Source organism: Sorex fumeus, unplaced genomic scaffold (assembly GCF_029834395.1).
Source record: "Sorex fumeus unplaced genomic scaffold, SorFum_2.1 ptg000002l, whole genome shotgun sequence".
Lineage (NCBI taxonomy): Eukaryota > Metazoa > Chordata > Mammalia > Eulipotyphla > Soricidae > Sorex > Sorex fumeus.
In genome coordinates, this window is record NW_026606059.1 from 809,130 (window position 1) to 823,290 (window position 14,161).

Here is a 14,161-nt window from a genome sequence, read left to right on the forward strand (position 1 = left end):
TAACGGGCAGTCTGAAACATGGGGCCTTCTGGGGCGAAGCTCACCTCTGTTCGTTCCCGGTGGGTATACACACACACACACACAGCTCGTGCTTCAAGGCTCCTGTGTCCCTCAGAAGAACCCATGTTCAAACGGTGGACGCATCTTCGGTTTCTGGGCACTCCCGGTGGTGTGCAGGGCTCACCCCTCCCCCCGCCCGGAGGTCGCTGGGGCCTGTGCTCGCTGCAGGACCCGGCCTGGCCCCGCACCTACCCGCTCATCGAAGCCCGCGATCCGCGCGTGGTACTCGGGCAGCGGCTTTCCTCTGCCGTCATACTGACCTGCGACAGTCACAGAGGCTCACGTCAGGCAGGGCGATCACAGGACCCCAAACTCACAACGTACCCTGCGTCATAAAGATGCTTATGGCTCTGGCCCATTGATTCGGTCGGTTTGAGACTCTTCGTGTTCCTAGAACGAGCAGACGCCACTGGGCTACACTAGCACACGACAGGGACGAATGGAGACGTTACTGGCGCCCGCTCGAGCACCGCGATGAGTAATGGGATGTCAAGTGATCAAGTGCAAGACGCTGATCAACGACAGTGAAGTCGCTTACTAGAAGTATTTAGTGTGCATCAGTATAAGAACCGACATCCGTATAGATGACAGTTATTTCATACTTCTGTCCTTCACCTTCAGTTCCTTCTCCTGTGGGGGGAGGGTGTGGGCCGGCCCTGGGGGTGCTCAGGCCTTATTCCTGACTGGGTGCTCTTACACAACCCAGGACCTGGAGCTGGGGCTGGAGCAAGGCAAGGGCTCTCCCTGCTGTACCATCCCCCGGACCCATCACCTGAAGCCTTTGGCTGATTTATCCACCCCCTTTCTTTCCTTCCCTTCCGTTTCATAACATAAACATTTAGTTTTGTTCTGTTCATTCATTTATTTTTAGTACTGTCATTATGTCTCAAGTTTGTTTCCTTTTTTAATGTACTAAACAATGCAAGTGGAGGGCTGGAGTGATAGCACAGCAGGTAGGGCATTTGCCTTGCACACGGCCACCCTGGGTTCGATTCCCAGCATCCCATATGGTCCCCCAAGCATGGCCAGGACTAATTCCTGAGTACATGAACCAGGAGTAACCCCTGTGCATTGCTGGGTGTGACCCTCCCCCCAAAAAAAGCAAAAAAAAAAAAAAACCAAAACAGTGCAAGTGGTAAAAACAACGCACTGAGATAACACATTGTGCTTCTAGGAGAATCGGGTCTCAGGTTAGACGCTTACAGTTCAAACACCTGCCGCGGCCCTGCTGCATGCAGTGTAGGGCTGTCAGCAATAACAAAGATATTACCCCAATATCTGTTTCTGAGAGCCACTGGAGGGAGAGTACAGTAACCAGATGGAAAGACTCTTGGTTTTTCAAATTCCATAGAGAAGACGCAGAATGTACAAAAACTGCCTTTCAAAATCATTCACTTCTGGGGTCAGAGAGAGAGTACAGTCGCTGAGGACTCACTCACTAACTGCCGGTGGCCGGGCTCTATCCCTGCCGCCCCACACAGCCCCTGCGTACAAAGCCAGGAGTAGGTCCTGAGCATGGCGAGGTGTGACCCCACCAAAAACTCCCCAACAAAACCATCCAACCATTCGTATCTGACTGTGCCTCCCTCCTAAATGACATGACCCCTTTTTGTGGCCATAAGTCATTTATCATGATCTCACCTCTTTAAATGGAACCAACATCCTAGGAAACGATTTAAGTCTATACTGAAGTTTATGTATCTTTGGGGCGGGGGCTGCCTTCCAAGCAGTGCTCAGGGGCCTTGGGGCCACGGGTTCTTGGTCTCGTAGTGCTGGGCCACCTGGGTGCCTCCAGGTGAGCGACAGGCGCGTTCCAGCCCTGGTAGCCGTCTCCCGAGAGCTCTGCAGACCAGCTCTGAAGAAGCTCCTCAGGACCAGAACGCAGTCTCGCCAAAGCAAACGAGGATTGCCAGGCAACGTGACTGTTATGTGGAATTACAAACGGCTGTCCTAAGAGGATCTCAGGGAACTGCCGTCTCGTTTGACGCGTCGTGTACTCATTGACACTTTCCCAGCGATCAAACGGCAAGGCCAGCACTGAGAGCCAGACTCTCCCCGCAGAATCTCGCCTGCTCTGACCACTGCGCTCCCTCCGGGCCCTAAAGCTCCGAGAGGAAACAGACGCTCACGCCGTGGCAGCACCACCTCAAGACCCCAAGTGCCAAGCGCTGTCTGAGCACCTGTGGCCCCTGGCCGACTCACCGGGAATCTCCAGCTCGTGCCGCAGGAGCTCCGCCCGGAAGCCGCTCATCCAGGGCGAGTACTCCTTCAGGTTCCCGGGCGGCCGGGAGTCCCCGCGCATGGCCTCGAGCAGCTTATTGGTGACTTTCCTGAAGTCCTGCGGCTTCATGCTCAGCAGCTTCGAGCCTCCTCTCCCAAAGTGCTTTTCAAATTCTTTCCCGAAAACCTAGAATCAACAGTTTGCCTTAAACGCGAAAGTTTGCACCCTAGAAAAGGGAGGCGTGTCTACGTTTACATGTCAGCACATGACAGCACTGGGAATAAGTGCCCCACAGATAGAGCTTTCCTGTGCTTTTAACATTTTCTTATCTTGCTTTCGTCGAATGTTTTGTTTGGGGGCCACACTTGGCAGCATCTGTGGCCCCTCCCACGGCATGGCCGGGCCACCAAACGGGGTGCCAAGGGTCAGCCCCAGGTTGGTCACACACAAAGCAAGCGCCCTGCCTGCGGGGATACTCTCCCGCCCCTGCTTGCTCTGAACAGCTCACACGCGCACACCCGAAACCTGCCTTCATTTGGCTCTTGCTGCCTTGTGTTCCTTTGAAAAGACATGGCCAGTGGCTGCTCCCTGTCATTAAGTCGAATAGGATATTTAAAACGGGCTGGAGAGATAGCACAGCGGGTAGGTCCTTGCTGGGCATGTGGCTGACCACCGTATGTGGTCCCCCAAGCCCCACCAGGAGTGGCCCCTGAGCGCAGTCAGGAGAAGCCCGGGGTTCAGGAGGAACACTGTACGGATCATGAGGGTCCCCGAGGAACAGGAAGGCGAACTAGGTGAAGCAGTATAGTTAAGGAACACATAGTGGGGCTGGAGAGATAGCACAGCGGGAGGGCGTTTGCCTTGCACGCAGCCCACCCGGGTTCGATTCCCAGCATCCCATATGGTCCTGAGCACCGCCAGGAGCAATTCCTGAGTGCAGAGCCAGGAGGAACCCCTGTGCATCTCCAGGCGTGACCCCGCAAAAAAATACATAAGTAAATAAATAAATGAATAACCTCATAGTTAGGCATTTCCAGAGTTGTAGAATAATCCAGGAACCAAAAACAAGAGGCATGAAGGGCCCCAGTGAAAATAAACTCAAAGAGGAAAACTCCACAATACACTGTACTCAAAACAACAAAATCCAATGACAGAGACAGAATCCCGAAAGCAGCAGGATTAAAGGAGCTAACTACGTACAACGGGAAGATCATGAGATTCACAGCAAAAACTCAACAGAAGGGCCGGAGAAATAGCACAGCTGGTCAGGTGCCTGTCTGGATGCTGACAGTCCCCTGAACAGTCCCAACTGCAGAGCCAGAAGGAAGGCCAGGTGTAGCCCCCAAACCCGACCCAACCCAGGGACGGGCACCTCACCAAGAGTCTGCTCCGGGGGGACTATCATTCAGCTTCGAAGGAAAGAGACAGAGCTTCAGGGACAGGCGCAGCCTAAGGAATGCAGAGCCTGGAAACCAGTTCTGCAGAGAGTGACTGGGGCGGCTTTAAAGGACAGACAGCACAGCGGGAGGGCCGGCTCACAGCTCAGAGTGATTCCTGAGTGCAGAGCCGGGAGGAAGCCCTGAGCATCTCGGGGGTGACCCAAAACAACAGCGACAGACAGACGAAAAAAGAGACCCACTCAGCCCCTGCCCCTTCACAGCTGGCTCGCAAGGGCTTTCACACACTTTCAGTAACGAGGCAGCTCCTCGTGTACCCTGAGGGGCCCAGGTCTGAGCAGCTGGTTTCACGGCCAAAGATCTTTTCTGCGATTTTTTTACTTGTTAAAGTAGACCTTTAAGAAGTATCTTTACTATTTTCTAATACAAAATCAATCTTCCTTTTCTTAGGATTAAGACACATTTGGCACTTTTATCGGCCTATTCAGATTTCCCCCTACAAATTTTAGCTCTCTTCATTCTTACTAAATGTTTCATCCATAGAATTTATCTATTTCCTGTAAACTCTAGAATGTGTTAGCACGGAATTACCCATAATATCAATTCTATAAGTTTATATTCCTCTAAAAAGTAAAGTTTAGTTTTGGGCAAAAATCCAATCTATCACTGATTTACAATTTTGTGGGAATTCAGATTAGCTCTATTCCTCTCTCTGTGTGTAGGAATCACCACCCCCACACGCCACCCACATGTACATACAACCCCCTCTCTACGTTTTCTAGAGAAACACGCAAGAGGCCACTCAATGGTCAAAGTCCCGGAACTGAATGACTCTCCGCTGAGCTTGACGAGGCGTGGTGCGGGGGACCCTGGTGGGGGTCGGGGTGGTGATGGAACAATGGGGGTGTGAAATATTAATAAAGGAAAGTATTGCAAGTCCTAGTACCTCAGTAAAAATCGTCAAAAAAAATTTGTGAAGTCATTTAACCTGTTTGTACTTACTAATCTCTGTCCTCAAAGAAAGAATAATCAGAAACAAAAAAATCTAAGTATACTTACTGGTTACGTTCTTCACAGAAGAACAAATACAATTATTCAGAAGGATTGAAAAGAAAAATAAAAGAATGTGACTTTTCACTGAGAGTTAAAATTACTAAACTGCGTAGAGCTTTCACGTCCAAGAGTGTGAGTGTGAACAGAATGGAATAATAGTGAAAATTGTACCTATTTCTCCTCTGGCCGCTCTCTGGCTTAAAAATGTGCCACCAATCTTACAGGAAAAGAAACCACTCTACAGAAAGGTCACAAGTCCAGCAGACGTCCCTGCACGTAGGTCACTGCCGCGCACCGGGCAAGGGCTGTGGCGGAGCCAAAAGAGCAAGCTTCACACACACACTGACCTCACTTCTCACACACACACACAGGTCTCGCTTCACATACACAACCACACACACACACTCACTCACACACTTCACACACACACTTCACACACACAAGTCTTATTACACACACACACACACACACACACACACACACACACACACGTCTTACTTCACACCAGGTCTCACTTCATACACACACACACTCATATGCACTGGTCTCACTTCACTCCCACACAACTGGCCCCCCACACACACCTGGGCAAACTTCCTCCGAAAAGCCCCGATGCCTGCAGCCCTCGGGTCTCCCAAGCAGGCATGCATTCTTATGTATTTCTTCTCAACGTTTTTCTTATTTCCGGATTTTGCAAGTTCCCCTTCGATATCATCAGCCCAGTCCTGCACAGAGAGAGAAAGAGAAAGAGAGAGAGAGAAGGGACACCTCAACTGCAGTCAGGTTTTATCCGTGTTTCACTCTGAGACGCTAGAAGTTGTCGTGTTACCTTAAAGAGCATTTCGGGATTAGAGAGTTGATCTAGGGCATTAATAAAATCTTGAATAACTCCTCCTTGATCCAACTTACTTTTAATCCTATGGAAAAAATTGCCAAGTTTAATCGAACATGTCTACAATTTAGAATACCTAGTCTGTGAAAATATATTTATATTCAGTGCAGGCAGAGCACAATTTAAAAAGTTTCACCGCTCTTAGATGAAGCACCAACGATGTTTTTTATCCAAAGGTGAGATTAAAAAGCAAATGCAAATGACGGTGGCATTCTGATACATATGATTGACAATATTTACTTCAGGGATCACGGCATGGAAGCAAAGGTCACCTCCACACTTTTGAGCCATTTTCCTCTGAAAAACATGACTACAGTGGGGACTGGCCTGGCAGGGCTGTGTGGACACACTCACCACGCCCGAGACACCAAGGGGTCTCATTGCAAGCGGCCTGGGACTCATGCACTGCTGCGTTTGCTCTGGCTTTGGGCCACACCAGAGGTGCTCAGAGCTCACTCCTGGCTGTGCTCAGGACCCAGGTATGGCCCAGGGGATAGAACCAGCTGGACACTGGCGAGGCAAGCACCTGCTCTCTGGCCCCTGACAGAGTGTTCTTCCAAAAGCAACAGGTCAGCGCCAGCCTGTCAACTGTCACCCCTTACAAGTCAGCGGAAGGAGCGGAAAGGCAGCCTTAGATTGAGAAGAGCTTCCCACATACTTTACATTAAAGAATTCTTTCGGGAACTGATTTCAAAAAGCATCTCAGCTGTTTTCAGTCCACAGATTACTAGCTATGAACCTCAGGGCAGAGTCGTGAGGAACTCCTATGGCTTGAGATGCGATTCCATTTTTATTCATTTATTTTGGATTCTGAGCCATACCCAGCAGTCCTCAGGGCTTACAGATCCTGGCTCTGCAGCCAGGGGCCACTCCTGGTGGCTCTGGGGACCCCCATAAGTGGTGCCTGGTATTCTGTCGGCCGTTTTGGCCACTCCAGTGGCGACGGGGGCTTCCTCCTGGCGGGGCTCAGAGAACCATCTGGGCGCTAAGGATCAAACCTCGGTCGGCTGGGTGCAAGGCAAGCACCCTGCCCGCGGTACTCTCGCTCCCGTCCCCGGAATGTGTTTCCAGAGGGAAGATCTGCTTTGCACCAATGCCGTGGCCGGGACAGCTGGAACCACAGGTGCCCGTGCTTTGCTTTAACGCAGGCAGAGATGCCGCGCGTCTTGCTTTCATCCCTCACCTCCGAGACGCCTTTATTTTACTTCTATTTTTTGGAGGGGAACTGCACCCCGCCCCGAGCTCTGAGGGGCGACCCGCTCTGGCCACTGCCGGAGCCAAAGACCCTCCCGGCACCCCGGGCTCACATCACCTTTCCACAAACTCCTTGTTCTTCTGCCCGGTAGAGGAGTCTGGGAAGGAGAAGCTCTCGCTGCTGACCGTGAAGGGGTAGACGAGGGCCTGCGGGTAGTGGTCGGCGAGTGCCTCCACCGTGCTCTGGACCGCCACGGCCTCCTCCCTGTCCAGCAGGGCCACCATGTGGCCAATCCAGCCGATGAGCTGCCAGCAGGGGACGGCGGCCATCTGGAAGAGAGAGCCGCGCTGGGCCAGGGGATGGACGGCGAGAGGGGAGCCCACAGGAGCCGGGGGGGGGGGGGGGAGCCCCTGAGGGGCCCGAGAGCCTCCGTGTGGGCGCGGCTGGGGCCCGCCCGCCCCCGCATCGCGAGCAGCCTGTCCACTGCAGTGTGAGCCGGTCAGCCCTGAGCCAGGGGCAAGGGGCTCCGACGCCAGGAGACGTCTCGGGTGGGCCGGGCCCCACGGCGCACGATAGCTCTGAGCTTAACTTCTCACACACTCAAAGTGATTTTTCCCACCCTACACAGTATTTTGGAAAACACCGAATTAAGAAAGTGTTAAGGAGCCTCCTTTATCTCGGAGAAAACCAACTTCAGGGACAAGCTGCATGCCCCTTCCTCTAGAGGTCGGGGGCCACACGGGGCAGTGCTCGGGGCTTACGCCCGGCTCTGCTCAAGGGTCGCTCCTGGCAGGGTTTCGGGGGCTCTCGGGGGTCCCTGCTGACCCAGCAGAGGTTAAGAGGACGTGGGGAGAGTCGGCAGCTCGAGCCCCTGCGGGCAGCTGGAGGCAGCCTCGAGGGCAGGGAGCCCCCCTCCCCCAGGTGTGGCGGGTGCAGGTGACGAAGGCGGCCCGCAGCACAGCACCAGGCACCCACACACCCACACACCGGCTGCTCCGGGGCCGTGCCAGCAGGCAGAGCTCCGGGGGCGGGTGCAGGCTGGGCCCTCCCGGGGCTGGGTGACAAATGGAGCAGAAGGCAGTGCAGGTGCTCCTGCCTGCCGCCTCCACACGCCTGCCGGGGTCGTGCTCAGGTGCGGCCCCAGGACTGTGGGGGAACGCGAGCACTTCACCGCTCTCAGTGGAGACTCCGCGCTGGGCAGCGGACACGCAAGGGCAGGCCTGCCCTCCCCCGACAGACACGAACCTCCTTGGTCATCAGGCTCAGGGTCTCCTCGGGGTAGAGCTCTACGAGCTGCAGCAGTCGCGGGAACTTGAGCCGGGCCTCGCGCGAGTGCAGCTTTAAGGCTTTCAACACTTTGTCCACCACGAGGACTGGATACGTTTGCAGCTCTGCAGACTCGGCGACTACCGGAGGCGGGAGAGAAGAAACGCATCCACTGAGACACAGATCACAAACCCGATTCCCTTCCCTACTGGCTCCGATTACAGTGCCTCCGTATCAGACTGCCCCGGGGTGTGAAGTGGGTGTGACTCTCCTACAGTCTCTTCCTGGGCTGGGGATTCCAGGGGCTGCTGCTACTGGGGCCAGGGAGAGTCCAGTGAGGGCAGGGCAGCCCGCCTGGACACGGCTGACCCCGGTCGGGCTCTCGGCACCTGCGCCTGCCAGGGTGATCCCTGCGTGCAGAGCCAGGAGTAAGTCCTGAGCACTTGCCAGGTGTGGCCCCGAGGAGCACCAACAGAACCTCATTCCAGGAGCAGGAGGCAAGCCACATAAGCCAACACAGACTACAGGTGGGACACTAAAGTCTTCTGAGTGAGTGGACGGGAACTTGGAAGACAGCTTGGCTGGTAGACATCAGCCCTGGCCTCTGACAGCGTTCGTTCCGTATCAAGCAAAGAAACCAGAGTGATCCACGTTCGCCGGCAGTCTTTTCCTGGAGCGGGGAGGGTCCGGCCACCCCAGCGGGCTCGGGGGCTCCTCCTGGCGTTGCTGGGGCCCTCACGGGGTGTCCACCCACTCACCGGCTCCGCCCTCCTCCTGCTGCCCAAGCTGCTGGTCACAGAAGTCCACGAGTGTCATGTAGGCGTCGATCAGCCCGGCCGTGGCCCCCTGGGCCCCGCTGCATGGCGCGGCCTCCTCAGCTGAACGCACGGCTTCGGAGAGGTGGCGGAGGGCTCCCTGGTGGAGGCCCGCACACACCTGGGTCAGAGCACAGACAGCCTGAGTGGGGGGCACGAAGGACCGACCCAGAGAGAGAGAGAGAGGGAGAGAGAGAAAGCGGGGGGAGGGGGAGAAAGGATGGGGAGAGAGGAGGAAAGGGTAGCCGCAGGCCCTGCAGCCCTGCCACACGCCCCGGCCCTGAGCCCTGGCGGGGCAGAGCCGGGCTGTCCAGCTCACGGAAGCGGCAGGAGCTGAAGCAACAAACAAGCTTCTGCGTTTTTAAGCCACAAAGGCATTCTCTGAACCCTTCTCTGGGGCAGTCCCGAGGCTCGGAGCGACGTTCATCACCTCCTCTGTGCTCTCGGAACTGGATCCGGAAAGCTCCAAGACCCTCCTGGCCTTGCTCGCCTCCACTTCAGCCAGGCAGCCGGGCTCCCTGCCGAGGGCGTCCGCCAGCATCTGGTAGGCCACGCCCAGGAGGACGCTCTGGTCACGGAAGGCCCGAGGGTTCTGGCTTAAGTAGCTTGATGTGTTTTCACCTATTGGATTTTAAAAAAAAAAAAAACCCACAGTCTTCTCAAGTAAATGCATACCATCGGCTTCAAAGAAATGATATGGTGAAGCTGTTTTCTTTTAAGAAATTAGCTGAGGGGGCTGGAGAGGGCACAGTAGGTAAGACGCGTGCCTGGCACACAGCCCACTGGGGTTCAACCTGGCGCTGCACACGGTCCCCAGACCACTACCGGGAGAAAGCCCTGAGCACCGGTGGGTGTGGCCCCCAAACCAAAGTCAAGGTTGGAAAAAAAAGGAAAAAGAACTTAATTGAGCATCAGAGAGCTGGCGCACAGAACTGCATTGCCCGCCTTACATGCACAAAACCGCCAGCCTATCCCCATGGGCCTGGCACCACGGCACGGGGCCCGCAGCAGGCCCGAGTCCCCACTGGCTCTGGACCCTGAGTCCAGCTGGGACTCCCGCTCCCTGTGAAATAACGGAAACAAATCTGGTAGGTCAAAGAAACAACTCAAATATCAGTTACAGCATTTCTTGAATCCACAAAGAAAATGTGACCATCAAAGCAAGGAAAACATTTCTACACGCACTGTCCTCCCGTTGTTCATCGATTTGCTCGAGCGGGCCCAGTCACGTCTCCATTGGAGACTTTTGTTGTTACTGTGTTTGGCATATCGAATACGCCATGGGGAGCTTGCCAGGCTTTGCCGTGCAGGCAAGATACTCTCGGTAGCTTGCCGGGCTCTCCGAAAGGGGTGGAGGAATGGGCCAGCTGCGCATAAGGCAAATGCCCTACTGCTGTGCTATCGCTCCAGCCCCCATTTAGGTAGCACAGATAAAATTTTTGACTTTCATTTTCTTAGATAAAACTGTATGTACCAAATGTTAAGTTCCATAGCAGCAATATGATGAGGCAGGGGCACTGAAGGGTTAATAAACCACAGCAGTTTGATTCCCAAATGCTCAGTGGCTGAGCACACGCTTCGTGCCAGGAGGCTTGGCCTGACGCCTGGCACTGCTGGGGACCAGGAGCACTGGACAAAGAGCAGGGCCCACACCCGCACAAACAAGGCAGCCCAAACACAAAGTCGCAGGCGACAGGACACACGACCCGCGCCTGTGACGGAGACTGAGCGCGTACCTAGTACGGAGACGCCCTTCAGCACGGTGAGGAGCTGGTCGCGGGGGTGCTGGCCGCGGCCACGGCTGTGGCTGAGGCGGCAGTAACTGTGTGCCCACTGCACCTGCCAGGCGGGGCTCGTCTTGGACTCCCGGTGCAGCTCCTTTAGGAGCTTCATGGCCAACGAGAAGTTGTTCTGGAGACAGAGGCAAGGCGGCAGGGTGGTGACATTTCACGCAGAAACGACAGTTTTTAACACAAATCATGTTTCCTTTGTATGTCTCAGGGGCTGCACCTGGAAGACCCCTTTGCAGTGACTGTTGCTGGGAAAGGCCTGGGGAGGTCATTCTGCCCTCCCCAACCCCCAGAAAAACCCAACATAACACACTCCTTAGCTCTGGTGCTGCAACTTGTGTTAACAGAACCACATTCAAGAGGTTCAGGGTCACTGTGTTGAAAAAAGAAAGCACCAGCCCAGCCCAGCAGGTCGAAAAAGGCCTCTGTGGGTTTTGCTCCACAGAGAGGCCCCAGGCCCCACCCACCAGGTCAGGGCTGCTGACGGCCACGGGACACTGCCCTTCTGCAGACCCCACAGAACACACCTTGGTCACTTGAACCGAACTCAGGCGGGAGCAGCTGACACACAACACCCACTCCCATCACTCATTCCCCCCAGACGCACAGAGGCAGCTGTGTTAGGAAAAACGGACAGAACCCTCAATCACACAGAGTAGACGCAGGGTCAGTGACACAGGGTGCTTTCCTGGGACGGGCGCAAGAGCTCCCCGCCCGGCAGTGTGTCACGGTGAGCGAGCACCTCTCCCAGACCCCAGCGGCTGCCGGGGAAGCAGCTCAGAGGCAGAGCAGCCCTGGACAGTCGGCCAGTGCTGGCCAGTGACAGAGCCATCCCGGGGGGGGAGGGGGGGGGGGTTTGGGAGGGAATGTCAGGAGGCTCAAGGAGAGCAAAGGAACAACGGTCCCGGGAGTCGACCAAGTGCAAGGGAGTATGAGAGCGGAAACGGGAAAACTGCAGCCAAGCGTGACAGAACTCAGGAAGTGAACTGAGAAACTCCAGGGAAGCCTCCGAGGGCGCAGAGTAACTGAAGATGGAAATGAAATAAGGGAGCTCAGAGGCGAGATGCGGGGAGCCCCGGGAAAGCAAGATGGAAAGAAGCCTCAAAACACACGAACAGCAGGCAAGAGAACTCTGGGGTGTGTTCAAGAGGAGCGACACAGGGTTCAGCAGACTCCACGAAGAGCAGGAAGGAATTCCAACGGAGACTCATCAGTCAGACTCAGTTCCTGAGTTGGGGATGAACACCCATATTCTAAGACACCCAAAGGCCACTAGTTCAGCCTTTCTGGAAGACAACATGGACAGTCCTTCAAAAACTAGAAACTGAGCTTCCATATGACCCCGCAATATCACTTCTGGGAATATATCCCAAGGATGCAAAAAAGAACAGCAGAAATGACATCTGCACATGTATGTTCCTTGCAGCACCGTTCACAGTAGCCAAAATCTGGAAACAACCCAAGTGCCCTAGAACAGATGACTGGTTAAAGAAAGTTTGGTACAGCTACACAATGGAATACTATGCAGCTGTTAGGAGAGATGAAATCATGAAATTTGCTTATAAATGGATAGACATGGAGAGTATCGTGCTAAGTGAAATGAGTCAGAAAGAGAGGGACAGACATAGAAGGACTGAACTCATTTGTGGAGTATAAAACACCATAACATGAGGCTGAAACCTAAGGACAGTAGACATACAGGACAGGAAGATTGCTCCATAGCTGGAAGCCCGCCTCATGAGCTGGGGGAGAAGGCAGCTGGAATAGAGAAGGGATCACTAAGAAAATGATGGCTGGAGGAACTGGTTGGGATGGGAGAAGTGTGCCAAGTAGATAATGGATCAAACATGATAACCTCTCAGTATCTGCATTGCAAACCATAATGCCCAAAAGTAGAGAGAGAGTATGGGGAATGCTGTCTGCTGTGGAGGCAGGGGGAGGATGAAAAAGGGGGGGTATACCGGGGATATTGGTGGTGGGGAATGTGCACTGGTGGAGGGATGGGTGTTTGATCATTGTGTGACTGTAACCCAAACATGAAAGCTTGTAACTATCTCACGGTGATTCAATAAAAAAAATAAAAAATAAAAAAAAAAAAGACACCCGTAGGGTGTGAGCTAAAACACTCAAAACTACACCTAGACACATGATCACCAGAATGACAAAAGCTAGGGATTAACAATAGCAGAAAGATCAGAGAAGGAAATTTCATACAAAAGAAAGTCCTTAAGATTCACAGCAGATTTAGGAAGTGAGACCCGGTGGGACCAAAGACAATGGTGGGATATAGTTTTTTTAAAAAGACAAAAAGTCCCTCAGGGAAACAAATGCCTCACCAAGAAGACTGTACCCAGCTAGACTACATTCAAACTCGAAGGAACGAGTTTCGTGGGCAAAGAATCGCTCAGGGATTTCACTGCCTTGAAACCGACTTTACAAGAAGCACTGAGGGGCTTCTCTGAGATAAGACAAATTCCACAAACAGACCTCACTTCTGTGAGAAGATGGCAACAACTTCCATGCCAGTCATCTCACTAATGTCAGGGGCCTAAATGCACTAACTAAGAGATTCAGAGTGGCAAGATGAAATCCGACTTTCTCTTGCGTGCAAGAAACACGTCTGAACAGTCAAGACAAATACAGACACAGTCAAATGTTGGAGGGTCATTTTCCAAGCTAACAATTCCCTACAGAGGCCTGGGGCAGGGGCTGGAGAAGCAGCCCAGTGTTTAGGATGCTTGCCTTGCACACGGCCAACCTGGGTTCAATCCCCAGCATCCCATGTGGTCCCCGAGCACCCCCAGGAGTGATTCCTGACTGAAGAACCAGGAGCAAGCCCTGAGCCTCACCAGGAGTGGCCCCCAAACAAAAACAAAACAGGCGATCAAACAAAAGACATGGTCACCATACTCACAGCAGACAACACAGACTGCAAGCTGAGAAAGAGGCAGATGGACCTTTCTGAATGATCAATACACATGCCATAGCCACACGAGGGACTGTAACAAAGGGGAGATGCCCAGGCCCAGGCCCAGAGCGGGAGAGCGGGCTGAGGAGGGAAGGAAGCGGTGCTCGGCTCCGACACTGAGCGACACTTTGGTGTGGGACACTGTCTGCCTGGAACTCAGTCAGGAATAACCACGCATCACAGTTTCTTTAAAAACTTTTTTTTCCCATCCTGGGAGGATGGGGAAAAAAAAAATTTAAAGAAACTGATGCATGGTTATTCCTGACTGAGTTCCAGGCAGACAAAAGCACGCTGAAAGTAGACTATAGACCGAACATGATTGCCACTCAATGTCTCTTTTGCAAACCACAACACCCAAAAGGAGAGAAAGAACAGAGGGGAATGCCCGGCCACAGAGGCAGGGTGGGCTTGGGGGTATGGGGGGTGGGAGGGACACTGGGATCATTGGTGGTAGAGAATGGGCACTGGTGGAGGGATGGTACTGGATCACTGTATAACTGAAAC

At 53.7% G+C, this 14,161-nt stretch overlaps 1 protein-coding gene across 1 annotated transcript in view; it reads right to left on the reverse strand.

Annotated features, from left to right (window-relative positions):
- Positions 1–14,161, reverse strand: part of PRKDC (protein kinase, DNA-activated, catalytic subunit) — a 147,459-nt gene that overhangs the window by 9,822 nt on the left and 123,476 nt on the right. The window contains exons 70-78 of the mRNA XM_056112417.1: positions 10,636–10,810; positions 9,330–9,520; positions 8,843–9,020; positions 8,064–8,224; positions 6,936–7,147; positions 5,561–5,648; positions 5,316–5,456; positions 2,263–2,467; positions 253–320 (exon numbers count right to left, since the gene is read on the reverse strand). Of these exons, the coding sequence (XP_055968392.1) occupies positions 253–320; positions 2,263–2,467; positions 5,316–5,456; positions 5,561–5,648; positions 6,936–7,147; positions 8,064–8,224; positions 8,843–9,020; positions 9,330–9,520; positions 10,636–10,810 (1,419 nt within the window). The remainder of the gene's footprint in view (positions 1–252; positions 321–2,262; positions 2,468–5,315; positions 5,457–5,560; positions 5,649–6,935; positions 7,148–8,063; positions 8,225–8,842; positions 9,021–9,329; positions 9,521–10,635; positions 10,811–14,161) is intronic.